Source organism: Mirounga leonina, unplaced genomic scaffold (genome assembly GCF_011800145.1).
Source record: "Mirounga leonina isolate KUSES-001 unplaced genomic scaffold, KU_Mleo_1.0 Mir_418, whole genome shotgun sequence".
Lineage (NCBI taxonomy): Eukaryota > Metazoa > Chordata > Mammalia > Carnivora > Phocidae > Mirounga > Mirounga leonina.
The window spans coordinates 17020339-17048228 of NW_023270739.1; the positions used below are offsets into that span (position 1 = coordinate 17020339).

Below are 27890 nucleotides of genomic sequence, written 5' to 3' on the forward strand. Positions count from 1 at the left end.
CTTTCCTTCCCCCATGCTTATTTGTTTTGTTTGTTAAATTCCACATACAAGTGAAATCATATAGTATTTGTCTTGCTCTGACTGACTTATTTCACTTAGCATTGTATACTCTAGCTCCATCCGTGTCGTTACAAATGACAAGATTTCATTCTTTATGGCTGAGTAATATTCCATTGTATATATGTACCACATCCTTTTTATCCATTCATCAGCTGATGAACACTTAGGCCATTTCCATAATTTAGCTATTATAGACAATGCTGCTATAAACATTGGGGTGCATGTATCCCTTCAAATCAGCATTTTTGTATTCTTTGGGTAACTACCTAGAAGTGCAATTGCTGGGTCATAGGGTAGCTCTATTTTCAGCTTCTTGAGGAATCTCCATACTGTTTTCCACAGTAGCTGCACCAGTTTGCATCCGCACCACCAGTGCAGGAGGGTTCTCCTTTCTCCGCATCCTCCTCCGCACAAGTTATTTCTTGTGTTGTTGATTTTAGCCATTCTGACAGGTGTGAGGTGGTATCCCATTGTGGTTTTGATTTGTTTACCTGATGATGAGTGATGTTGAACATCTTTTCAGAGGTCCTTATTTGGCTGTCTTTCTTTTCTCACTTCTTCCTTTCCCAAATCTATGTTAAAATTCTTAGCCACAGAAAAAAATTCAACACTTTTCCTTTTCAAACTTTAGCCAACAGTTTTAAGAAATACCCTTAGTTTGGAGCCAAGAGCCACACTTCTTCTTTATTATATAAGAGGGCACTCTCAGTTTAAAGTACAGAACACTGGGTGTTACACACAACTGATAAATTATTGACCACTACATCTGAAACTAATGATGTACTATATGTTGGCTAATTGAATTTAAATTTAAAAAATTAAATTAAAAAAGCCTAAGCCAAAAAATAGAATACATAGTCTGTATGTATGAATTGAAGATAAAGAAACAGAGTGTTGTAGTTTTTGACCCATCTTTATTGTCTGTTCTATCTGTACACGTAGACTGCCCTGGAGATAGTCAATTAAATTGTACAAGGAATGTTCAACTTCTATTGATAGATTGTAGGACCTTATTAGGGGTTAAATATCAGGTGAATGGAAAGGTTTAAAGACCCCAGTTCCCAGATATCCCAAATATAACAATCTGACTCAAAGAAATCTGGCTAGTGTACTTCATTCTTTGTGTTTGACATTTTGGTTATATGTGTTCTGGAATGAATGACTAACAAAATTGTTTTTGAAAAAGAGTGTTTAACTTCAACCCAGTAACACTAGACTGTCAAAGAAACAGTGAATAATATTCTATTTTGAACCACAATTCTATATGTAATTGTCTTAATGATAGCCTGGAATACTTAATTTATGTTCTTCAGTGTCCCTTGAATTTAAATAACATTGCATCATCTTATTATGTGCCCAATTTTAATCCTGGAGCATAATTTCAGAATGATACAATTCTTCCTAAAGAGTATTTAGATTGATTCATTATAGGATTATTGAAGCTATATGGTTTTAAATAGAAGCTTTTGAAGCCAGACAGACCAAGTCTTGCTTTACCAGTTTACTAATCTCAAACAAACCCAATAACCCAATACAGCTTGAATTTTTTGTATGAAAAATGTTACAAAAAATATTCATCTTGCAGGTACTGTGAGGTTTAGAGATAATACATATAAAATAGGAAGCACTAGCTGGTGCTCAAGGAAGGATGTTGATGATCATTAATAACAAATTAACTCTGCTAGTGTGGATGAGGTTTTCATTTACTTTGAAGGGTTATATAAAGTCATTATTTTGAGGTCTGTACAGTAAGGACATCATAGAGAAGAACATGGCAAATAATTTGTATGTGTTTCCATCAACTTTGAATACCAAAAACCCACAGTGGTGACCATTTATGAGCTATCAGATAGAGAAGACTCAAGATAAATATGTTGGAAATACTATTTACATTAGGATTTGGAGGCATAAAAAAAAAAATCATTGCGACATGAGCTCTATGTACAAATTTAATGTAAGGTTTCCATTCAGGTGCAATAAGGTTATTTACCCAATATACTTAACAAAGGGGTGAGTGCTGGTGTAAATTAGATAGATATAAGGAATGCACTAATTATATAAGCAAATTTGTCATTCCTTTTTTTGTGTTTTGATTTTTATGTGTGGGAAATTATATTGACTGATTTCAGGTGATTTGTGCTAAATGGAAATCTTCAAAAATAAAAATCTGGGGGCATGTGTGTAAATTTTCCTATAGTTTAAAAAGTAAAACATGTATTTGGAGAAATGAAGGGGGGAAATCGGAGGGGGAGACGAGCCATGAGAGACTATGGACTCTGAGAAACAAACTGAGGGTTCTAGAGGGGAGGGGGGTGGGGAGATGGGTTAGCCTGGTGATGGGTATTAAAGAGGGCACGTACTGAATGGAGCACTGGGTGTTATATGCAAGCAATGACTCATGGGCCATTACTTCAAAAACTAAGGATGTAATGTATGGTGATAAACATAAAATAATAAAAAAAATATTACTAACCAAACAAGTCATAAGAATTATTAAAAAAATGTATTTGGAGAAAATCTGGAAAGTACTGAAAGCCAAAAGAGAAAAAAAATTCTATAATTTGTAATCTGACCAGCTGTGGTGGCTTGAAAATTTCTATAAAGTTTGGAAAAACAATTTGTAGAATGGGTAATATCATACTTGATACTATCTTCCTTTGTAATTTAACAGGAAAGGCTTGGGGATGTTGATGGAGATTACAAAAGGGCTAAAGGTCATAAACCACCCCTTGGTGTGGATTGTAACTTCCCAGGAGAAATGAGTACATCAAATCAGATGACTCTAATTTCTGAAGTTTATTACTCCCCTCCCACATCATGTCATACAGAGCAGAGCTGGACTGTGTCCCGTTTCTGGCAAACTGAAAACAGAGACCTGAGCCTTCCTTTATAAACAAATGTTTATGGAGGATTAGATTAATGACACAATAATTCTTAGCCTTAAAATCCCTATGGTTAATGCTAGGGATTTTTTTATTTATATAACCTAATGTTGTCACTAATCCTAGGACACAATATCAGAGTTTTCTTTCCCCTTTGCACACTGCTGATCCTGTAGGAAAACACCCCTTCCCTTTTTTGGCTGGCTCTGATGTATGTGGCCATTTTTCACCACAATCATATTAATTACTTTGAATCAAAGGTGGGTAGCTTATTCTATTGAGAATTCTAATCCTCTGGGTCTGAATTTTACACTGGCTTCTACATCATCCATCTAGGTGTGCTGTTTGGAGCTCTGTGCATTGGAATGGCTGCATTGGCATCACTAATGGGAGCTTTGCTGCAGGTAAGAGCTGATTCTGCAGGGTTTGAGTCATAAACACTGAATTTGTCCTTTTTTTAAATGTTAATGTGACCATCCTTCCAGACTTCTCTATCCATCTATACATAGCCATATCAAGGAACAGAGTTGACTAAATTCTTTAAAAATTTTTAAATTAAATTTTCTATTTTGATATAATTGTAGATTTATATGCAATTTTGAGAAATAATATAGAAAGATCCCATATACCCTTTACCTAATTTTCCTTAATGGTGTGAGATTTAGATTGATGTTCTTTTTCCCCCCTTTCTCTATAGATGTACAATTGTAAAGGCTGTCTTTCTTCCATTGAGTTGCACCTATATCAAAAATCTGTTAGGCTGCCTGGGTGCCTCAGTCAGTTTGGCGTGTGACTCTTGATTTCAGCTCAGGTCATGATCTTGGGGTCATGGGATTGAGCCCCTTGCCAGGCTCTGCCCTGAGCACAGAGTCTGCTTGCTCCTCTCTCTCTGCTCCTTCCCCCACTTGCACGTGTGCTCTCTCTCTCTCAAATAAATAAAATCTTTAAAAAAATCAGTTAGGCATATTTGTGTGGGCTTATTTCTGGTTTCTCTTTTCTGTCTATTAATCTATGTGTCTGTCCCTCTGCTGGTAATATATAGTCATGATTTTTGTACCTTTATAATAAGTCTAGAATCAGGTAAACTAATTCCGTCTATTTTTTATTTTTTTATTTTTTTTATTATTTTATGTTAATCACCATACATTACATCCTTAGTTTTTGATGTAGTGTTCCATGATTCATTGTTTGCATATAATACCCAGTGCTCCATGCAGAATGTGCCCTCTTTAATACCCATCACCAGGCTAACCCATTCCCCCACACCCCTCCCCTCTAGAACCCTCAGTTTGTTTCTCAGAGTCCATGGTTCGTCTCCCCTTCCAATCTCCCCACCTTCATTCTTCCCTTCCTGCTATCTTCTTCTTTTTTTTTTTTTTTAACATATATGGTATTATTTGTTTCAGAGGTACAGGTCTGTGATTCAACAGTCTTACACAATTCACAGCGCTCACATACCCTCCCCAATGTCTATCATCCAGCCAACCCATCCCTCCAACACCCCACCACTCCAGCAACCCTCACTTTGTTTCCTGAGATTAAGAATTCCTCATATCAGTGAGGTCATATGATACATGTCTTTCTCTGATTGACTTATTTTGCTCAGCATAATACCCTCCAGTTCCATCCACGTCATGGCAAATGGCAAGATTTCATATTTTTGATGGCTGCATAATATTCCATTGTGTATATATACCACATCTTCATTATCCATTCATCTGTCGATGGACATCTTGGCTCTTTCCATAGTTTGGCTATTGTGGACATTGCTGCTATAAACATCGGGGTGCATGTGCCCCTTCAGATCCCTACATTTGTATCTTTGGGGTAAATACCCGGTAGTGCAATTGCTGGGTCGTACGGTAGCTCTATTTTCAACTTTTTGAGGAACCTCCATACTGTTTTCCAGAGTGGCTGTACCAGCTTGCATTCCCACCAACAGTGTAGGAGGGTTCCCCTTTCTCTGCATCCCCACCAACATCTGTCGTTTCCTGACTTGTTAATTTTAGCCATTCTGACTAGTGTGAGGTGGTATCTCATTGAGGTTTTGATTTGGATTTCCCTGATGCCAAGCGATGTTGAGCACTTTCTCATGTATCTGTTGGCCATTTGGATGTCTTCTTTGGAAAAATGTCTGTTCATGTCTTCTGCCCATTTCTTGATTGAATCATTTGTTCACCCATTGTTGGGTGTTGAGTTTAAAAAGTTCTTTATAGATTTTGGATACTAGCCCTCTTTCTGATATGTCATTTGCAAATATCTTCTCCCATCCTGTTGGTTATCTTTTGGTTTTGTTGACTGTTTCTTTCGCTGTGCAAAAGCTTTTTGTCTTGATGAAGTCCCAATAGTTCATTTTTGCCCTTGCTTCCCTTGCCTTTGGCAATGTTTCTAGGAAGAAGTTGCTGCGGCTGAGGTCGAAGAGGTCGCTGCCTGTGCTCTCCTTTAGGATTTTGATGGATTCCTGTCTCACATTTAGGTCTTTCAATCATTTGGAGTCTATTTTTGTGTGTGGTGTAAGGAAATGGTCCAGTTTCATTCTTCTGCATGTAGCTGTCCAATTTTCCCAACACCATTTGTTGAAGAGACTGTCTTTTGTCCATTGGACATTCTTTCCTGCTTTGTCAAAGATGAGTTGACCATAGAGTTGAGGGTCCATTTCTGGGCTCTCTATTCTGTTCCATTGATCTATGTGTCTGTTTTTGTGCCAGGACCATACTGTCTTGATGATGACAGCTTTGTAATAGAGCTGGAAGTCCAGAATTTTGATGCCGCCAGCTTTGCTTTTCTTTTTCAACATTCCTCTGGCTATGCGGGGTCTTTTCTGGTTCCATACAAATTTTAGGATTATTTGTTCCATTTCGTTGAAAAAAGTGGATGGTATTTTGATAGGGATTGCATTAAATGTGTAGACTGCTCTAGGTAGCATTGACATCTTCACATATTTGTTCTTCCAATCCATGAGCATGGCACGTTTTTCCATTTCTTTGTGTCTTCCTCAATTTCTTTCATGAGTATTTTATAGTTTTCTGAGTACAGATTCTTTGCCTCTTTGGTTAGATTTATTTCTAGGTATCTTACGATTTGGGGTGCAATTGTAAATGGGATCAACTCCTTAATTTCTCTTTCTTCTGTCTTATTGTTGGTGTATAGGAATGCCACTGATTTCTGTGCATTGATTTTATATCCTGCCACTTTACTGAATTCCTGTATGAGTTCCAGCAGTTTTGGGGTGGAGTCTTTTGGGTTTTCCACATAAAGTATCATATCATCTGCAAAGAGTGAGAGTTTGACTTCTTCTTTGCTGATTTGGATGCCTTTTATTTCTTTTTGTTGTCTGATTGCTGTGGCTAGGACTTCTAATACTATGTTGAATAACAGTGGTGATAGTGGACATCCCTCCGTGTTCCTGACCTTAGGGGAAAAGTTCTCAATTTTTCCCCATTGAGAATGATATTCACTGTGGGTTTTTCATAGATGGCTTTTATGATATTGAGGTATGTACCTTCTATCCCTATACTCTGAAGAGTTTTGATCAAGAAAGGATGCTGTACCTTGTCAAATGCTTTTTCTGCATCTAATGAGAGAATCATATGGTTCTTGTTCTTTCTTTTGTTAATGTATTGTATCACGTTGATTGATTTGCAGTTGTTGAACCAACCTTGCAGCCCAGGGATAAATCCCACTTGATAGTGGTGAATAATCCTTTTAATGTACTGTTGGATCCTATTGGCTAGTGTTTTGGTGAGAATTTTTGCATCCATGTTCATCAGGGATATTGGTCTGTAATTCTCCTTTTTGATGGGGTCTTTGTCTGGTTTTGGGATCAAGGTAATGCTGGCCTCATAAAACGAGTTTGGAAGTTTTCCTTCCATTTCTATTTTTTGGAACAGTCTCAGAAGAATAGGTATTAATTCTTCTTTAAATGTTTGGTAGAATTCCCCTGGGAAGCCATCTGGCCCTGGGCTTTTGTTTGTTGGGAGATTTTTGATTATTGATTCAATTTCTTTAGTGGTTCTAGGTCTGTTCAGGTTTTCTATTTCTTCCTGATTCAGTTTTGGTAGTTGATACGTCTCTAGGAATTCATCCGTTTCTTCCAGATCTAATTTGCTGGCATATAGTTGCTCATAATATGTTCTTATAATTGTTTGTATTTCTTTGGTGCTGGTTGTGATCTCTCCTCTTTCGTTCATGATTTTGTTGATTTGAGTCATTTCTCTTTTCTTTTTGATAAGTCTGGTCAGGGGTTTATCAGTCTTGTTAATTTTTTCAAAGAACCAGCTCCTAGTTTCGTTGATCTGTTCTACTGTTCTTCTGGTTTCTATTTCATTGATTTCTGCTCTGATCTTTATTATTTCTCTTCTCCTGCTGGGTTTAGGCTTTATTTGCTGTTCTTTCTCCAGCTCCTTTAGGTGTAGGGTTAGGTTGTGTATTTGAGACCTTTCTTGTTTCTTGAGAAAGGCTTGTATTGCTATATACTTTCCTCTTAAGACTGCCTTTGCTGCATCCCAAAGATTTTGAACAGTTGTGTTTTCGTTTTCATTTTCATGTGTTTCCATGAATTTTTAAAATTCTTCTTTAATTTCCTGGTTGACCCATTCATTCTTTAGTAGGATGCTCTCTAGCCTCCATGTATCTGAGTTCTTTCCGACTTTCCTCTTATGATTGAGTTCTAGTTTCAAAGCATTGTGGTCCGAAAATATGCAGGGAATGATCCCAATCTTTTGGTACCAGTTGAGACCTGATTTGTGACCTAGGATGTGATCTATTCTGGAGAATGTTCCATGGGCACTAGAGAAGAATGTGTATTCTGTTGCTTTGGGATGGAATGTTCTGAATATATCTGTGAAGTCCATTTGGTCCAGTGTGCCATTTAAAGTCTTTATTTCCTTGTTGATCTTTTGCTTAGATGATCTGTCCATTTCAGTGGTGAGGGGGGTGTTAAAGTCCCCCACTATTATTGTATTGTTGTCAATGTGTTTCTTTACTTTTGTTATTAATTGGCTGCTCCCATGTTAGGGGCATATATATTTAAAATTGTTAGAAATTCTTGTTGGATAGACCCTTTAAGTATTATATAGTGTCCTTCCTCCTCTCTTATTAGTCTTTGGTTTAAAATCTAATTTGTCTGATATAAGGATTGCCACCCTAGCTTTCTTTTGGTGTCCATTAACATGGTACATGGTTTTCCATCCCCTCACTTTCAATCTGGGGGTGTCTTTGGTTCTAAAATGAGTCTCTTGCAGACAGGCATATTGATGGGTCTTGTTTTTTTAATCCAATCTGATACCCTGTGTCTTTTGATTGGGGCATTTAGCCCATTTACATTCAGGGTAACTATTGAAAGATATTAATTTAGTGCCACTGTATTGCCTGTAAGGTGACTGCTACTGTATTTTGTCTGTGTTCCTTTCTGGTCTATGATACTTTTAGGCTCTTTCTTTGCTTAGAGGACCCCTTTCAATATTTCTTGTAGGGATGGTTTCATGTTTGCAAATTCCTTTAGTTTTTGTTTGTCCTGGAAGCTTTTGATCTCTCCTTCTATTTTCAATGACAGCCTAGCTAGATATAGTATTCTTGGCTGCATATTTTTCTCATTTAGTGCTCTGACTATATCATGCCAGTCCTTTCTGGCCTGCCAGGTCTCTGTGGATAGGTCTGTTGCAAATCTAATGTTTCTACCATTGTAGGTTACAGACCTCTTATCCTGAGCTGCTTTCAGGATTTTCTCTTTGTTTCTGAGTCTTGTAAGTTTTACTATTAGATGTCAGGGTGTTGACCTATTTTTATTGATTTTGAGGGAGATTCTTTGTGCCTCCTGGATTTTGATGCCTGTTTCCTTCCCCAAATTAGGGAAGTTCTCTGCTATAAATTGCTCCAAAATACCTTCTGCCCCTCTCTCTCTTTCTTCTTCTTCTGGGATCCCAATTATTCTAATATTGTTTCGTCTTATGGTATCACTTATCTCTCAAATTCTGCCCTTGTGATCCAGTAGTTGTTTATCTTTTTCTCAGCTTCTTTATTTTCCATCATTTTATCTTCTGTATCACTAATTCTCTCTTCTGCCTCACTTATCCTAGCAGTGAAAGCTGGATAGGTTTTAGTTCTTTTATTTCTCCAGAAAGGGTTTCTCTAATATCCTCCCTCCTTTTTTCAAGCCCAGCTAGTATCTTTAAAATCATCATTCTGAGCTCTAGTTCCAACATCTTACTAATGTCCATATCAATTAGGTCCCTGGCAGTAGGTACTGCCTCTTGTTCTTTTTTTTGAGGTGATTTTTTCCATCTTGTCGTTTTGTCCAGAGTAGAATAGATGAATGAGAAGACAAAATGCTAACAGGGTAACAATGACTCCAGAAAAGTATACACTAAACAAATCAGAAGAGACCTGAAACCAGGGGAAAAGAAAGGGAAAGAAAGAAAAAGGAAAAGAAAAAAAAGAAAAAGAAGAAGATAAAAACAAAACAAAACAAAAAAACAGAACATGATCAAATATGATCAGGCTGGTGAATAGATCAGTGCCACACACTAGATTTTGGGAATATTTTGGTCTGTTAGAAGAAAGTGCCTTTCAAAATTTTAAAGAAAGAAAAACATATATGTACAAAAATTAGGGTTAATATGATGAAGGGATGGAATATGACTGTAAAGATGAAAATTATAAAAGATTTTATAAAAGGAATTGATAAGAAGTTGGTTGAAAAAAGAAAGAAGAGGATTTAAAAAAAAAAAGGCGGGGGAGAGAATGTGATCAGGCAGGAGACTAGAACAAAGCCATACACTAGAGATTTAGGGTATATTTTGGTCTGTTAGAAAAAACTGTATCCCAAAATTTTAAAGAGAGAACAACTTATATATATATACCAAAAATAAGGTTAACTACTATGAAGGGATAGAATATGACTCTAAAAATGAAAAATAAAAAGATTTTTTAAAAATAGGATTGATAAGATGTTGGTTGAAAAGGGAAAAAGAAAATTTCAAAAAAAAAAAGAAAGTAAAAAAAAAACTTTGAAAGACTAAAGAATCATGGGAAAAAAGCCATGGATTCTATATGCAGTATTCCCCTAGCTCTGGAGTTCTGCCGTTCTCATTGATCGGTAAACTTGATCTTGGCTGGCTGTTCTTGCTGATCTTCTGGGGGAGGGGCCTGTTGCCATGGTTCCCAAATGTCTTTGCCGGAGGCGGAATTGCCCTGCCCTTGCCGGTCTGGGCTAAGTAATCTGCTCGGGTTTGCTCTCCGGAGCTTTTGTTCCCTGCAAGCTTTCCATACAGCTTTGGAGGACGAGAGTGAAAATGGCGGCCTCCCAATCTCTGCCCCAGAGGAGCTGAGAACTCAGGGCCCCACTCCTCAGTGAGCCCCCAGAGAAAAGCATCAATCACTCCCGTCTCCCCAGTCTCCGGCCCCACGCCGTGCTCACCTGGCCTGTGACCAAGCGTTTCTGTCTCTGGCTCACAACCCCGTGTGGAGTCTCCAAACCCAGCAGATCCCTGCAGTGCACTCCCACGCCTCTCCTCCCGGGGGATGAAGGGGAGTCTCCCAGGATCTGCTGCTTGTTGGGTCCCTGCTGCAAGAGCAGTAGCCCGACTGTGCCGTGGATCATGGTTTATGGCAACCCCGAGCTGAGAGCCCACTCCTTGGCTCCATCTCTGCAGCCGGCTTCCCTGCTGATACCTGGGAGCTCTGCCACACTCAGGCGCCCCCAGTCTTTCTGCGACCCCAAGGGTCCTGTGACCACACTGTCCCAGCAAGTGTTCCACCCCCCCGCTTAGCCACTGGAGTGACATCCCTCAGTGGAGCCGACTTCTAAAAGTTCCGATTTTATGCTCTGCTGCTCTATCACTTGCTGGCAGCAGCTGATGGAGGCCCCCTCCCCTGCCATCTATCTTCCCGAATATCGCCTCAGATTCACTTCTCTGCACGTCCTACCTTCCAGAAAGTGGTCGCTTTTCTGTTCAGAGAGTTGCTGCTATTCTTTTCTTTGATCTCCTCTTGAGTTTGTAGGTGTTCAGAATGGTTTGATCACTTTCTAATTGAATTCCTGGGACCAGACGAAATTTGGGTCTCCTACTCCTCTGCCATCTTGCTTCTCCCCTCTCAGGTAAACTAATTCCTTCCACTTTATTCTTATTTTTCAAAATTGTTTTAGCTATTCTAGCTCCTTTGCCTTTCCATATAAAGTTTAGAATAATCTTCTGTATATCTAAAAAAAATGATGCTTAATTTTGATAGAATTGCACTAAACCTATATATCAATTTGGGGAGAATTGACATCTTTACTATGTCGACTCTTTGAATTCATGAATATAGTATATCTCTTCATTTATTATATCTCTGGTTTTTCTCATAACCATTGTGTAATTTTCAGAATACAAGTTCTGTGTATATTTGGTGAGATTTATACCTTAAAATTAAAAATTTGTTTTAAGTTTTTTTAAAGACATTTATTTGAGAGAGAGAGAGTGAGCTTAATTGGGGGGGGCAGAGGCAGAAAATCTCAAGCAGATCCCCACTGAGTGTGGAGCCCAAAGTGGGACTTAGTCCCATGACTCATCAGATCATGACCTGAGCCAAAATCATGAGTTGGCTGCTTAACCAACTGTGAGCCACCCAGGTGCCCCATAATTTTTTTAAAGTATTAATTTTAATTCCAGTTAGTTAACATACAGTCATGTATTAGTTTCAAGTATACAATATAGTGATAGTGATTCAACAATGCCATACATTACCTGGTATTGTACTCATCATGACAAGTGCACTCCTTAATCCCCATCACCTATTTAATCCATCCCCCCATCCATACCTCCCCACTAGTAACCATCAGTTTGTTCTCTATAGTTAAGAGTCTGTTTCTTGGTTTGTCTCTCTTTCTCTCTTTTTTTCTTTGCTCCTTTGTTCTGTTTCTTAAATTCCACATGAGTGAAATCATATGATATTTGTCTTTCTCTGACTGACTTATTTTTCATAGCATTATATTCTCTAGCTCTAGCCACGTCATTAATAATGGCAAGATTTCATTCTTTTTTCTTTTTTATGGCTGGCTAATATATATATATATATAATCTCCAATCAGTGGACACTTGGGCTGTTTCCATATCTTGGCTATTGTAAATAGTGCTGCTATAAACATAGGGATGAATATATCCCTGTGAATTTGTGTTTTTGTGTTCTTTGGGTAAATACCCAGTAGTGCAATTACTGTATCATAGGATAGTTCTTTTTTTAACTTTTTGAAGAATCTCCATACAGTTTCCAAATATGTATTACCATCAAGGGTGGCACCAGTTTGCTTTCCCACCAACAGTGCACAATGGTCCTTTTTCTTCACATCCTCACCAACATCTATTGTTTCTTGTGTTGATTTTAGCCATTCTGATTGTTATGAGGTGAGATCTCATTGTAGTTCTGGTTTGCATTTCCCTGATGAAAAGTGATGATGAGCATCTTTTCATGTGTCTGTTGGCTGATGTCTTCTTTGGAGAAGTGTCTGTTCATGTCTTCTGCCCATTTTTTATTAGTTTTTTTTTTTCTGGTGTTGACTTTTATAAGTTCTTTAAATATTTTAGATACTAACCCTTTATCAGATCTGTCATTTGCAAAAGTCTTCTCCCATTGAGTAGGTTGCCTTTTAGTTTTGTGGATTGTTTTCTTCCCTGTGCAGAAGCTTTTTATTTTGATGTAGTCCCAATAGTTTATTTTTGCTTTTGTTTCCCTTGCCTCAGGGGACCTACCTAGAAAAAGTTGCTACAGCCCATGTCAGAGAACTTACTGCCTGTGCTTTCTTCTAAGATTTTTATGGTTTAAGGTCTCACATTTAGGACTTTAATCAATTTTGAGTTTATTTTTGTGTATCGTGTAAGAAAGTGGTCCAGTTTCATTCTTCTGCAAGTTGCTGTCCTGTTTTCCCAACACCATTTGTTGAAGAGACTGTCTTTTTCCTAGTAATCTTTCCTGCTTTGTCAAAAATTGACTGACTATATAATTGTGGGTTTACTTCTGCATTTTCTATTGTGTTTCATTGATCTAAACGTCTCTTTTTGTGTCAGTACCATACTGTTTTGATTACTACAGCTTTGTAATACAACTTGAACTCTGGAATTGTGATGCCCCCAGCTTTGCTTTTCTTTTTCAAGCTTGTTTGGCTATTTGGGGTCTTTTGTTGTTCCATATAAATTTTAGGATTGTTTGTTCTAGTTCTGTGAAAAATGTTGTTGGTATTTTGATAGGGATTGCATTAAATGTGTAGATTGGGTAGTATAGACATTTTAACAATATTTGTTCTTCTAATCCATGAGCTTGGAATATCTTTCCATTTCTTTGTGTCATCTTCAATTTCTTTCATCAGTGTTTTACAGTTTTCAGAGCACAGGTCTTTCACCTCCTTGGTTAAGTTTATTCCTAGCTATTTCATTATTTTTGGTGTAACTGTAAATGAAATTGTTGTCTTAATTTCTCTTTTTGCTGCTTCATTACTGGTGTATAGAAATGCAATACATTCTGTAGATTGGTTTTGTATCCTGTGACTTTACTGAATTTATCAGTTCTAGCATTTTTTTTTTTTTTTTTGGTGGAGTCTTTCAGGTTTATATATATAGTGTCATGGCATCTGCAAATAATGAAAGTTTTACTTCTTCCTTACTGATTTGAGTGCCTTTTATTCCTTTTTGTTGTCTGGTTGCTGTGGCTAGGAATTTCCATAACTATATTGAATAAAAGTGGTGAAAGTGGGGGCACCTGGGTGGCTCGGTCAGTTGAACATTTGACTCTTGACTTCAGTTCAGGTCATGATCTCAGGGTCGTGGGATCAAGCCCCATGTCGGGCTCCATGCTCAGCACAGTGTCTGCTTGGGATTCTCTCTCTCCCTCTCCCCCCACTTGTGCACTCTCTCTCTCTTTCTCTAAAATAAATAAAATCTTAAAAAAAAAAAAGCGGTGAGACATCCTTGTCTTGTTCTTGATCTTAAGGGAAAAGCTGAGCTTTTCCCCATGAAGTTTGATGTTAGCTGTGGGATTTTTGTATATGGCCTTTATTTTGTTGAGGTATGTTCCCTCTAAACCTACTTCGTTCAGAGTTGTTTTTGTTTTTGTTTTTTTTATCATGGATGGATGTTGTACTTTGTGAAATGGTTTTTCTGCATCTATTGAAATGATCATTTAGTTCTTATTCTTTCTCTTATTGATGTGATGCATCACATTGATTGATTTGCGAATATTGAACCACCCTTACAACCCAATAATAAATCCCACTTGATTGTGGTAAATGATTTTTTTAATGTATTGTTGGACTCAGTTTACTAGTATTTTTTAAAAAATATTTTTACATCTATGTTCATCAAATATATTGGCCTGTACTCTTTTTCTGTGGTGTCTTTATCTGGTTTTGGTATCAGGGTAATGCTGGCCTCATAGAGTGAATTTGGAAATTCCTTCCTTTTCTATTTTCTGGAATAGTTTGAGAAGAGTAGGTGTTAATTCTTCTTTAAATGTTTGGTAAAATTCACCTATGAAGCCATCTGGTCCTGGACGTCTGTTTGTTGGGAGTTATTTGATTACTGATTCAATTTCTTTGCTGGTAATTGGTCTGTTCAAATTTTCTATTTCTTCCTGTTTCAGTTTTCATAGGTTATATGTTTCTAGGAATTTATTTCTTCTAGGGTGTCCAATTTGTTGTTTTTCATAATATTCTCTTATAATTATTTGTATTTCTGTGGTGTTGGTTGTTATTTCTCCTCTTTCATTTGTAATTTTATTTATTTGAATCCTTTCTCTTTTTTCTTGATAAGTCTGGCTGGAGGCTTATCAGTTTTATTAATTTTTTCAAAATCAGCTTCTGGTTTTATTGATTTGTCCTACTATTTTTTTAGTTTCTCTATCATTTATTTCTGCTCTGATCCTTATTATTTCCTTCCTTCTGCTGGTTTTAGGCTTTGTTATTCTTTTTTCTAGCTCCTTTAGGTGTAAATTTAGGTTGTTTATTTAAGATTTTTCTTGTTTCTTGAGGTAGGCCTGCATTGCTATAAATTTCCCTCTAAATAGAACCACTTTTTCTGCATCCCAAAGATTTTGAACCATTGTGTTTTCATTTTCATTTGTTTCCATGTACTTTTTAATTTCTTCTTTTGCTTCCTAGTTGACCCATTCATTGTTTAGTAGCATGTTATTTAACCTCCATGTATTTGTATTCTTACAGATTTTTTTCTTGTGGTTAACTTCTGGTTTCATAGCATTGTGGTCAGAAAAGATGCATGGTATGAGTTAGATCTTTTTTAATTTGTTGAGGTTTGTTTTGTAGCTTAATATGTGACCTATTCTGGAGAATGTTCCATGTGCACTTGAAAAGAATGTGTATCCTGCTTTTGGCAATGGAATGATTTGAATATATCTGTTAAATCCATCTGTAGTGTGTCATTCAAAGCCATTGTTTACTTGTTGATTTTCTGTTTAGATTATTTGTCCATTGATGTAAGTGGGGTGTTAACATACCCTAATATTAGTGTATTACTATCAATTAGTGCCTTTATGTTTGTTATTAAATGCTTTATGTATTTGGGCACTTCCATGTTGGATGCATAAATATTTACAATTGTTATATCTTCTTGTTGGATTATCCCCTTTATTATTATATAGTGTCCTTCTTTGTCTCTTTTTAGAATCTGTTTTTTATTTTTATTTTTAAAGATTTAATTAATTTATTTATTTGAGGGGGGAGGGGCAGAGGGAGAGGAAGAGAATCTCAAGCAGACTCTGTGCTAAGCATGGAGCCTGATATGGGGCTTAGTCTCACAAACCTGAGATCATGACCTGAGCTGGAATCCAGAGTCAGACGCTTAACCTACTGAGTCACCCAGGTGTCCTAGAATCTTTTTTAAAGTCTAGTTTGTCTGATATAAGTATTGCCTCTCCAGCTTTCTTTTGATGTCCAGTTGCATGATAATTGTTTCTCTACCCTTTCACTTTCAATTTGCAGGTGTGTTTAGGTCTAAAGTGAGTCTCTTGTAGGAAACATATAGATGGGTCTTGTTTTTTTATCTATTATGTCACCTTGCATTTTTTTTTTAAGATTTTTTATTTATTTATTTGAGACAGAGAGAATGAGAGACAGAGAGCATGAGAGGGAAGAGGGTCAGAGGGAGAAGCAGACTCCCTGCCGAGCAGGGAGCCTGATGCGGGACTCGATCCCGGGACTCCAGGATCATGACCTGAGCCGAAGGCAGTCACTTAACCAACTGAGCCACCCAGGCGCCCCCTGTCACCTTGCATTTTGATTGGAGCATTTTGTCCATTTACATTCACAGTAATTATTTTTTTAAAAGATTTTATTTACTTATTTGAGAGAGAGAGGAGGGGCAGAAGGCAAGGGAGAAGCAGACCCCCCCCACCCCCCACTGAGCAGGGAGACCAACGCAGGGCTTGATTCTAGGACCCTGGGATTATGACCTGAGCCGAAGGCAAATGCTTAACCAATTGAGCCATCCAGGCACCCCTCACAGTAATTATTTATGGATATGTACTTATTGCCATTTTATTTGTGGTTGTTCCTTTGTGGTTGTTCCTGAAGATTTTCGCTGATCCTTTCTTGTCTTTCTTTCATGGTTTGCTGGTTTTCTTTAGTGATAAATTTGGCTTTCTTTCTCTTTATTCTTTGCATATTTATTAGTGGTTTTTGATTTGTGGTTACCATTAGGTTTGTATATAATATCTTCTGCATATAGCAGTCTATATTAAGTCGGTGGTTGTTTAAGTTTGAACCTATTCTTATTCCTCTCCTCCCCACGTTTTAGGTATATGTTGTCATATTTTACATCCTTTATTTTGTGAATTCCTTCACTGATATTTTATAGAAATATTCATTTTTACTGTTTTTGTGTTTCCTACCTTCATACCGTTACTTTTAGTCTTTCCTTTCTACTCATAGAGTCCCCTTTAGTATTTCTCACAGGGCTGGTTTAGGGATCATGAACTCCTTTAGTTTTTGTTTGTCTGAGAAACTCTTTATCTCTACTTCTATTCTGAATGATAGCCTTGCTGGATAGAATATTCTTGACTTCAAATTTTTCCCATTCAGCATTTTAAATATATACCATGCTAGTCCTTTCTGACATGGATAGTTTCTGCTGAAAAATCTGCTGATAGCCTTATGGGGTTTCCCTTGTATGTAACTGTTGCCTTTTGTCTTCCCACTTTTAAGATTTTTTTCTTTATATTTTACCATTTTAATTACAATATGTCTTGGTGTGGATCTGCTTTTGTTGATTTTGTTGGGGGTTCTCTGTGCCTCTGGGATCTAGATATCTGTTTCCTTCCCCAGATTAGGAAAGTTTTCAGCTGTTATTTCTTCAAATAAATTTTCTGCCTTCTTTTCTCTTTTTCTTCTGGGATTCCTATAATATAAATGTTACTGTGTTTGATGGAGTCACTGAGTTCTCTAAGTCTGTTGTCATTTTTCATAAGCCTTTTCTCTCTCTTTTGTTCGGCTTGATTACTTTTCATTACTCTGTATTCTAGGTCATTGATTTGTTCCTGTGTTTCTTCCAGCCTACTGTTCATTCCTTCAGCATGTTTCTGATTTTGTTTATTGGGCCCTTTATCTCTGCTATATTATTCTTATCTCCATGTTAATGGTCTCACTAGTGCCTTCCAGCCTTTTCTCAAGTCTAGCAAGTATTTTTATGATCATTACTTTAAATTCTCTATCAGACATGTTACTTGTATCTGTTCCATTTAAATCTCTAGCTGTGGCCTTGTCCTATTCTTTCATTTGAGACAAATTCCTCTACCCTCTCTTTTGTCTAAGTCTCTCTGCCTGCTTCTCCGTGTTGCATGCACTCTGCTATTGTGTCCTGGCCACTTTATCCTTCAGGCCAATTGTCTGTGGAGGCTCTCTTTGCCTACTGTGAGCAGTATTTGTTTCCCGACCTGAATGTGGGGAATTTTAACTAGGTGTACTCTGGTCTGCTTATGAAATGAGTCCTGTTGCCACAGCTGCCAGAACTGAAGCCCTGCAGAATTCGTGGATAGGGAGACGTGGTGTGAGCAGGGGTTTGGGCCAGTCTTCTGGGAGAGAGGGCCCACTGTGCTGGGACTGAGGCAAGCATGACTGAGATGGGCAGTTCCACTGGAGTGGATGGGTCTTGGTGTAAGCAAGTTGGGTAGTGAGTGTCAGCACTGTACTGGTTCCCACAGGTAGCTCTGTGCTTATGCTGAGGGGCAGTGGAGTCCAGTTATCTTTGTTCCTGGAGGGGTCTCTCCATGAATGCTGCCTCTCTGGGACATGCTCCAAGAAGAGCAAATAACCTCCCCACTCTGTGCCCCAGGCACTCTTCAGATTGTTGTTTCCATGCTGTATGTCCACAGGCTATTTGCTCTGCTTTCTCTCCAAGAGGAGCCCCAATGCCCCTGGGCTCTCCTGAGCCAAGCCCACTGACCATTAAAACTCCAGGCTTTAAGCCCTGCTGGTTGCAAGAACTCGTGAAGTTCAGCCCCTCTCACTTTCCAAGCCAATTGCTGTTGGGAATCGTCTTCCCTGTGCACTCCCCTGTGTGCTAGTCTGTCTCTTACCCTTGCCTGGGACCACAGCTCTCTCCCTACCACAGTGGCCACAATCTGTTTCTCTCCCAAACTATGTCTCCACACTTCCTACTTTCTGCCATGTGGCCTCTTCTCTACCTTTAGTTGTGGAGTTTGTTCTGCCAGTCTTAAAGTCAATTTCTGGGGTATGTAGGATGACTTGATAGTTATCTAGTTGTATTCATGGGACAAGGGGAGTCTAGATTCCTCCTACCCTGCCACCATCTCCCTCCTTATCCCAGTATCTAATTTTTTAAGTGATTATGAATGATATTGTACTTTTAATGTTGGTGTCCATGTGTTTGTTAATATATAGAAATACAATTGATTTTTGTATATTTGTGTTGTATCCTGAGACCTTGCTGAATTTACTTATTAGTTCTTGGGATTTTCTACACAATCACGTCATCTTCAAATAGGGACAGTTTTATTTCTTTTTTTCCAATCTGTATGTATAGCTTTTATTTCTTTATTGCACTGGCTTCAACTTCCACATCATGTTTAATAAGAGTAGTAAGAATAGATACCCTTTCCTTGTTCCCCAGTCTGGATGAGGAAAGGATTTAGGTTTTCACTCTTAGATATAATGTTAGCTGTAAGATTTTAGTAGATGCCCTTTACAAAGTTGAGGAAATCCCCTATTTCCCTATTTTCTATCTTTCTGAGAGTTTTTATTATGGATGAATGTTGAATTTTGTCAAGTGCTTTTTCTGCATTGATTGATATGGTAATATGATGTCTTCTTTAGTCCTTTGACATGATCAGTTACATGATTGATTTTCAAATGCTTAACCAGCCTTGAATTCCTGGAATAAACTTCACTTGGTCGTGGTGTGTAGTTATTTTGAAATATTTCTGAATTCTATTTGTTAATATTTTGTTAAGGATTTTTACATCATGAGAAATATTGGTCTATAGTTCTTTTTTTTTTTTTTTGTAATAGCTTTGTCTGGTTTTGGTATCACAGTCATTCTAGCTTCATAAAATAAAGTGGGAAGAATTATTCTCTGTTTTCTTAAAGAGCTTGTATAAAATTGGTGTTAATGATTTAAATGTTTGGTAGTATATTCTAGTGAAACCATCTGGGCCTGGGTATTCCTTTTTTGGAAGTTTTAAAAGTAAAAATTAAATTTCCATAAGTTATAGGGCTATTCAAATGATCTATTTCATAATGAGTGAATTATGATAGTTTGTATTTTCAAGAAATTGGTTCATTTCATCTAAGTTGTAAAATTTGTGTGTGTGGAGTTGTTGATAGTATTATACATTTGGTGTCTGCAGGGTCCTGTAGTGTTATTGCCTGTTTTATTCCTAATATTGGTAATTTTATCTTTTTTTCTTTCAGTCTTGCTTGAGGTTTGTCAACTTCATTGATATTTTTGAAAAACTATCTTCTCATTTCACTGATATTCTGTATTGTTTTTCTATTTACAATTATTGCCTTTTGTTCTTATCTTTATTCTTTTCTTCTGTTTGCTTTGGGTTTATTTTGCTGTTCTTGACATGAGACCTTAGATTATTGATTTGAGACTTTTCCTCTTTTATAGTGTGTGCACTAATTGCTAAAAATTTCCCTGTCAGCATTAATTTAGCTGTGTCCCACAACTTATCATATTTTGTATTTTTAAATTTCCTTTGAGATGTCCTTTTGACCCATGAATTATTTAAAAGTATGTTACTTAGTTTCCAAGTGTTTAGAAATTTTCCTGTTATTTTTCTGCTATTGATTTATAGTTTCATTCCAATGTGGTCAAAGAGCACACTCTGTATGATTTTAATTCTTTAAATCTGTTGAGGTCTATGTTACAGCCCAGGATATGGCATTTTGGTACATGTTCCATGGGCACTTAAAAAGAATGTGTATTCTTAGGTGTTAGGTGTGGTGTTCTAGAAGTATCAATTAGATCCTGTTCATTGATGGTGTCATTGAGTTCTTCTATATCTTCTGATTTTCTGTTTCGTTGTTTTTATCAAATTGGTGAGAGTGGAGTGGTGAATTCTCAACTATAATTGTGTATTTGTCTATTTTCCTTTTAGTTCTATCAGTTTTTATTTCATGTATTTTGAAGTTCTCACTTGGTGCATATATATTTAAGATTTCTATGTCTTGGTGAACTAATTCTTTTGTCATTATATAATGTTTCTCTCTGATAATTTTATTTATCTAAAGTCTAACTTATCTGATATTAATGTAGTTACTTTCCTTTGACTAATGGTTGCATGATACACCTTTTTTCATCCTTTTACTTTGAACTTGCCTAATCATTATATTTTGAATGAGTTTTTTGCAATCAGTATATGATTGGGCCATGTTTTTAAATATACCCTGCCAATTTCTGTCTTTTTATTGATGTATTAGAACATCTTCTACACTTACTGTAATTATGGGTATGTTAGGGTGTAAGTCTGCCATTTTTTGTTTTATGTTTGTTCTTTCTATTTTCTCCCCCCCCCACCTTTCTATAGGATACATGAACATTTTTTAGAATCCATTTTTATTTATCTGTTTTGAGTTTGCCTCTTAGAATAGCATTTTCAATTGTTGCTTTAGGTATTACGTTATATAAACATAACAAAATCTACTTGTTTTGTCATTTTACCAGTTTGAGTACAGTATAGAACCCTTACCTCCCTTTATGTGTGTTTACCCAGTTTTTAATACAGTTGTCAAATATTTACTCTACATACATTTTGAATTACATTAAGCAGTGTTATCATTTTTGTTTCAACAATCAAATATAACTTAGAAAACTCAAGAGGAGAAGGAAAGCCTATTATATTTAGCCATATCTTCACTTATTGTATTTTTCCTTCCTTCCTAATGTTCCAGGGTTCCTTCTTTTTATCATTTCTGTTCTGTTTAGAAACTTTCTTTAGCCATTCTTTTAGGATAGGTCTGCTGGCAAAAAATTATCTTCGTTTCCCTTCATCTGAGAATGTATTGATTTCCCCTTTATTCCTAAAGATATTTTTGCTTGGGTATAGGATTCTGAGTTAGCAGTTCTTTTTATCCAGCTCTTGAAAAGTATGTGCCACTTTCTTCTGGCCTCCATTATTTCTGATGAAAATTTTGCTGCCACTGTAATTATTTTCCCATGCAGGCAAGGTATCATTTTTCTCTGACTACTTTTAAAATTTTGTCTTTGTTGTTAATTTTCAGAAATTTATTTCAATGTGCCTTGGCATGTATTTCTTTGGGTTTGTCCTGTTTGGAGTTTGCTCGGCTTTTGAATCTGTAGGTTTATATTTCTTGTAAAATTTGGGAAGTTCATACATTATTTCTTTGAGTACTTTTTGGCCTCACCCTTTTTCTCCTCTAGGACTCTGATGACATGAATGTTAGATTTTTTGTTATACTTGCACAGACCCTGGGCACTCCTTTCATTTTTTTAAAGTCAATATTCTCTCTGTTGTTCAGATTGGGTCATTTCTATTGGCCTATCTTCCAGTTCACTAATTCTTTCCTCTTTCTCCTCCATTCTGCTGTTGAGCCCATCTATTGAGATTTTTATTTCAGTTAGTATTTTTCAGTCCTAAAAATTTCCATTTGGTTCTTTATATCTGCTATATTTTTGCTGAGACCTTCTATTTTTTTCTAAGACCTATTTTTTCATTTATTTCGAGCATGTCTTAATTACTGAAGCAGTTTTGTCATAGCTATCTGGGACCCCTGGACCTCCCCATGATCCAGAAAGTTGAAGGTCAATGCTGAGCAAAGCAGGTCCTCCAAACTCCTGCTTTAGATCTAAAGCTTGGGTCCATTCTGGTTTGTTTGCTTGTGGCATACCAGTTGTTAAAATAGTTTGATCTCCTCCTGATTATATGAATGAATGAATGATGTCCAGAAGCTCTAAGCTTATCTAGCACATCTAAGCCAAATCAACAAAACTCCTCTGAATGTGCTTTTCTCCATAGTCTGCATTATTGATTATAACTATTATTGTGATTGAGTCCCCTTTTTTTCATATATCAACTCTGGCCTGAGTATATACATTGAGGTGTTGTAGTAGGGTCACCATAACTCCAAGCCAGTTCTTCCTTGCTTCATTTCTAACCAAAGTATTATTTCCTGAGACAGACCTTTTTTTGGGATATATTCTTTGTGCCTCCAAAACTGGCTCCACAAGTCACACCATCATAGCCTGCTTCATGGGCCATGTGACTTATTTCACATTTTGCAGTGAAGTCTGTCTTCCTTCCTATTGGGCTTTGGTTCGAGAGAAATTATGAAATGACTCCCTAGGATTACATTCTGAACCCATATCCTCCTCAAACACTAGTTATTTGTCATCTCCATCCACACTCCTTTCCCTAGTCCACAAGGTAGGCTTCTTATTTTTTTTAACGTAGGACTGCCATCTATATTCTATAAAATTTTTCTTGACTTGATATTTTTTCTTTGATTTAGTTATTCTGTTATCAAGCCCCTTTACTCTGTAGATAAACCAAGGTGTCCTCTAATCCTTCTTTTATGGTTCTATCCACTCTTAAAAATTATCCATTGGCTTATTAGGAACTCACATCTCTTGGGATTTTCAGCTTTTGCATTTTTCCATGAACAGATGAATAGTTGAGACAGAGAAACAGAAGCATTCAAGTTCTGATTACCTATTTGCCAATTAAAAGGTTGCCATGATTTTCAGGAAGAGATTGATTACTTCAAATCCTCATTCTGATGAAATTACTTTGAAACACTTTAATTTGGTATTTGAGATTGCTAGTTCCTGACTTTATTTATTTATTTATTTATTTAGGCAGCACTCAGCATATTTGGCATGGTTGGTGGACCACTTCTGGGCTTGTTTGCTTTGGGCATTTTGGTTCCCTTTGCCAACTCAATTGTAAGTATAAAGAGTAAGTATGTGTAAAGCTTACTTTCCCAACTATAATAGCAGCTCTATAGTTTTTTCTCAATTGGAAAGATATAGTTCCTTTGATATCTGTCATTAGTGACTTGATGACTTAAATTACTCATATTGTCTTTGCTGGGGTATAAAGTAAAGTGCTATGCACTGGGACTTTGCATATATGAAACTAAATGGAAACTGCCAAAATAATATATATTATAAATATTATATAGCTAAATCATAATATTATAATTATATAACTAACCATATAATATAGAATATATAACATAACTAAAAGATATATATTATGAAACAATATATATTATATTGTACACTATATATAGTATATATTATGAATAGCATATAATATAACTAAAGGAGCAACATTTTTTGTGCATTTATCTTTTTGCCCCTCTTGAAAATCACTAGGATTTCTAGAAACATTTTTTTAAATTTAAAGTAAATTAATTGGCATATAGTATATTATTAGCTTCAGAGGTCACTAAACTCTACCTCTGAAAATCACTAGGATTTAAGGAAAGGAGATCAACAGGCTCAGATGTGAAAAGATTTAAGGGAAAAAGAGCTGAGGATACCTGTGAATAGCCAGAGTACAGCAAAGAGAAGCAATAAGATAAGTGTTTCACCACCTTGACCAGAGAGTTTATATTCCTGATATTTAAAGCTGTAGTTCCAATATCATGGTTCTGGCCCCAAAGGGGTGATCATAATTGGGAATGGTATCCAGAATGAGGTAATATCTCTTTTCTACAGAGACATTTCTGTGCTTTGAAGTACTAAATTTTGTTTGGAATAAATTAAATTGAAATTATTTCTCTGAAAGCCAGGAGAAACAGGGTCAGTCCTGCTGTAAGCTGAAGTCCAGGAAAAACTGATAATGTATATATGGTTGTTTCATGCAGACATTGAATAAAAGCAGAACCATGACTTTGCATTTAGAATTCCATTTTCTTCATGAAGCATTAGGGATTGGTAAGGCAGCTACTAATAAGGGCTATTACCATTATTATTAATAACAATTCTTAAGGAAAATAATTCTTAACAGATGATAGCTACACCTGTGGTAAGCATAGCATAGTGTATAGAGATATTGAATCACTGTGTTGTATCCCGAAACTAATGTAACATTGTGTATCAACTGTACTCAAATAAAATTTTTTAAAAAAATAATTGTTCTCAGGGAGCCTGGGTGGCTCAGTCAATTAAGCGTCTGCTTTCGGCTCAGGTCATGATCCCAGGGTCCTGGGATCGAGCCCCGTGTCAGGCTCCCTGATCAGCAGGAAGCCTGCTTCTCCCTCTCCCTCTGCCTCTGCCTGCCACGTCCCTGCTTGTGCTCTCTCTCTCTCTCTGTCAAATAAATAAAATATTTAAAATAATAATTATTATTCTCAAAAAAATAATTGTCAATGAAGTATCATATGAAAAGCTAGTTTGGTAGAAATTAATCACAATGAAAGAATAGTTTGTATCTACCTTGGAATGTTGAAGCTTTGATTAGACTCTGCATTATGAAATGCACAGTGGTTTGTTGAGTGTCTGAAATATTAAGAAAGACTGACTTGGTTTTTGACATTTACTACTACCGTGGGTTGCCTTCAGAAAAGCTGTAGCAGACTAGGTCCCACATAACCTTTTCTCAGGAGAAGTATGATATTATTACTCCTGTCATAGGAGGTACCTCTTTTTACAGTACCCACATTTTTTATTAGCAGAATATCTACTCTTGCTTTGGAATGGACTCCCTGTCTTCCTCTCTCCCTACATCTTTCTCTCCCTTCCTCTCCTTCTCTCCTTATCTTCCGTTGCTTTTCATCCTCCCTCATTTTCTCCCTCCTTCCCCCCCTTCCTCTCATTTTCATTCATTGAATATTTATGAGCTAAGCACTGTCCTGGGAATAAAGAACACTGAATATTTCTGCCCTCATGGGCTTTATAATTTTGTGGATTTTTGATCAAGCCATGTACAATGCTGAGAATAAGCAAGTATGGGCTGTCAACAGCTGGCCACACTACTATTCCAACCTCATATTATTGAAAAAATATTTATTGCATGCCTGCTATATGTCCAGCACTGTAGGTGCTGGGGTACCAAAACCAAAAATATCTAATTCTGCTTTCAAGGTTCACAGCTTAATGAAAGAGCTCATAGTGTTTGTCCCCAACATAAATCATCTGATCTTGTCATCAGCCTTCATCTTAACCCATCAACACACCATTCTTTTTTCCTGCCCTGTGATTTTGCTTACGTTTTTCCCCTTACTTCAAATATTCTCCCCTGTCTTCTCTATGGTGAGCCCAAGGCAAAAGCTGCTCTGTCTGGTCAGTATTCTTAAAAGAAGGGGGAAGTTTTCACCACAGAAGAAGAGGCCTACCAGCTTGAGGTTTGCTTTTGGCCCATTCGTTTGGAACTAGGGCTTAAATCATTCAAGGTCCAGCAGAACACCTGGACTGCTGGTGAAAAACAGAAGTGGGGAACCCAAGTTTTCCAAAGACCAAATGTCTTCAGAGGGGACATCTCTTCTTCTCTTTAGAAATACTTGGTGTGGTTGTATGCAACATTGCAGTCATTTGTGAACACTGCTTCCTATTTCCTCTCTAATTACCCTGAAGCACAGTTACAATCATGCATGTTGTTAAGTATGGAAATGAACTCTGTGTCTGCTTTCCCCTTCATAGTCTGTTGTTCATTTGGCATACCATTTGTTCACAGATTAAGCAAAAATAGAGGGGGCAATTGGCCTGGGGTCAACCATGTGATTGTTGTAGTTCTTTGGGTGTGAAGAGAGGAGGAGGCCAGAACAGAGTGCTAGCCATGGAAACAGAGTAGAAGGGATGGAATTATGAGATTGACAAAAAGAAAAATGAGCAGGGTGAGATAGGGATATGAAAAGGGAATGGAGTTACTGAGTCCCCAGGGCTCTGAGCTGAGGGTCCAGTGGCCCACACCACCCTTGACAAGAAGCAAGGATCTTGGGAGAGAGAATGCTTTTAGGAGAGAAGATGGTAAATCTGGCTTGGACCATGCTGAGCTTAATCTTCTGATGTTAATTTCTATCTCAAAGAAAACTATATTATTTTTCTTTTAAAAGCATTCTTGTTTTACAGGGAGCACTTGTTGGCCTGATGGCTGGATTTGCTGTTTCTTTGTGGGTCGGAATTGGAGCTCAACTTTATCCTCCACTGCCTGAAAGAACTATGCCACTAAGCCTTGAAACCTATGGCTGTAACAGCACATACAATGTGACAAATTGGGTGACAACCACAGAAATGCCATTTTCTACTAGTGCTTTTCAAGTACACAGTGTGGGAAGGTATTGAATTAAGCTTTATAATGTCATATTTTAAAGAAATGGATGTGACAGGTAGAGAACCCCAGTTGCTTTTTGTCTTGCCTACAGTGCTGTGATTTTCCCTAATTCTGAAATGGGTAGAGCCTTGTGGCTTTCTGGCTATAATATTTTGTTTGGAAACAACAAAAATTACTGTATGTTCTTAATTTTGGTAGAAACCTCTGCCTCACAGATCTGGAGAAGACTTGAATAATAAAAAAAAAATTCTATTATGGGTAAATGCTACCAGAATATCAGCTCTAGTTGAATGAAAAATCAGCTTTGTGAACTAAAAATGTTTTAAATGAAAAGCAAAATTATAAAAGAAACGTTGCTTATATAGGTTTTGAAGTATAGCCTTTATAGTCTAAAAGCTACAATCATCTAAATACGTTAGATCATTCCTATTTGTTTAGATTTAAAAATTCCTGATCTTTAGAGCACTGGCAATGGACTGCAGCTGTGATCAACTCACTTGGTAGAGTTTTCTGTATGCAGTATATTTTGGGCTCTGGATCCTTATTTCATCTGATTTAATGAAATGATGTAGATCTATGGGTAGGTGAGTGTTCTATAATATAGTGGACATAGGGCAAGACTTTCTTTAGTGGACAATTAAATGTCTAGCCTTAAAGCATAAACCCCTTGGAGATATTCAAGGAATACAAAGATGAGGTTGCTGCCCCTAAATTATTGCTCCCAGTTCCAGCTTTCCTAGAATGAAACCATTAAAGACTCATCCGCTTTGGGTCAAGACATGATGGCTGCCTTTTAAACTGGACGCACTCCTGAGAGAAGGAATGTGACTTATTATTAGTGATTCATGTTCCAAACAAAACCCAACTATGAGAATGCTTGCCAATGGAAGTTCAATGCTGGTAAATGCTGCATGAGTAGAGAGAAAAGGTAGTTCCAGAGCCTGAGGCATATTTGGGGGAGGTTTGACTAGGTGGGGTGCCATGGGGTGAGGGGCAGAGAAATGCCAGAAGCAGTTTGGACAAGCATGAACACACTAATGTTTGTGGGGAGAGGGTAGTTGTTTGAGTCAGAAAGGGAGAAAAAAATAATAAAAGGGTACATGGGAGGACGTTCAGGATATACTTCTTGTTTCACAATTTTGCTTAGCATTTGTCCTGATTGTATAAATCTCTTTATTAAAGAGTCTGGAGCAAAATAGTTATTTTGAT

At 37.0% G+C, this 27890-nt stretch overlaps 1 protein-coding gene across 1 annotated transcript in view; it reads left to right on the top strand.

The window, feature by feature from the left end:
- The window catches only part of SLC5A8 (solute carrier family 5 member 8), a 71067-nt gene that overhangs the window by 31547 nt on the left and 11630 nt on the right, over positions 1–27890 (top strand). Inside the window, exons 10-12 of the mRNA XM_034987274.1 lie at positions 3279–3346; positions 23261–23347; positions 26480–26685. Of these exons, the coding sequence (XP_034843165.1) occupies positions 3279–3346; positions 23261–23347; positions 26480–26685 (361 nt within the window). The remainder of the gene's footprint in view (positions 1–3278; positions 3347–23260; positions 23348–26479; positions 26686–27890) is intronic.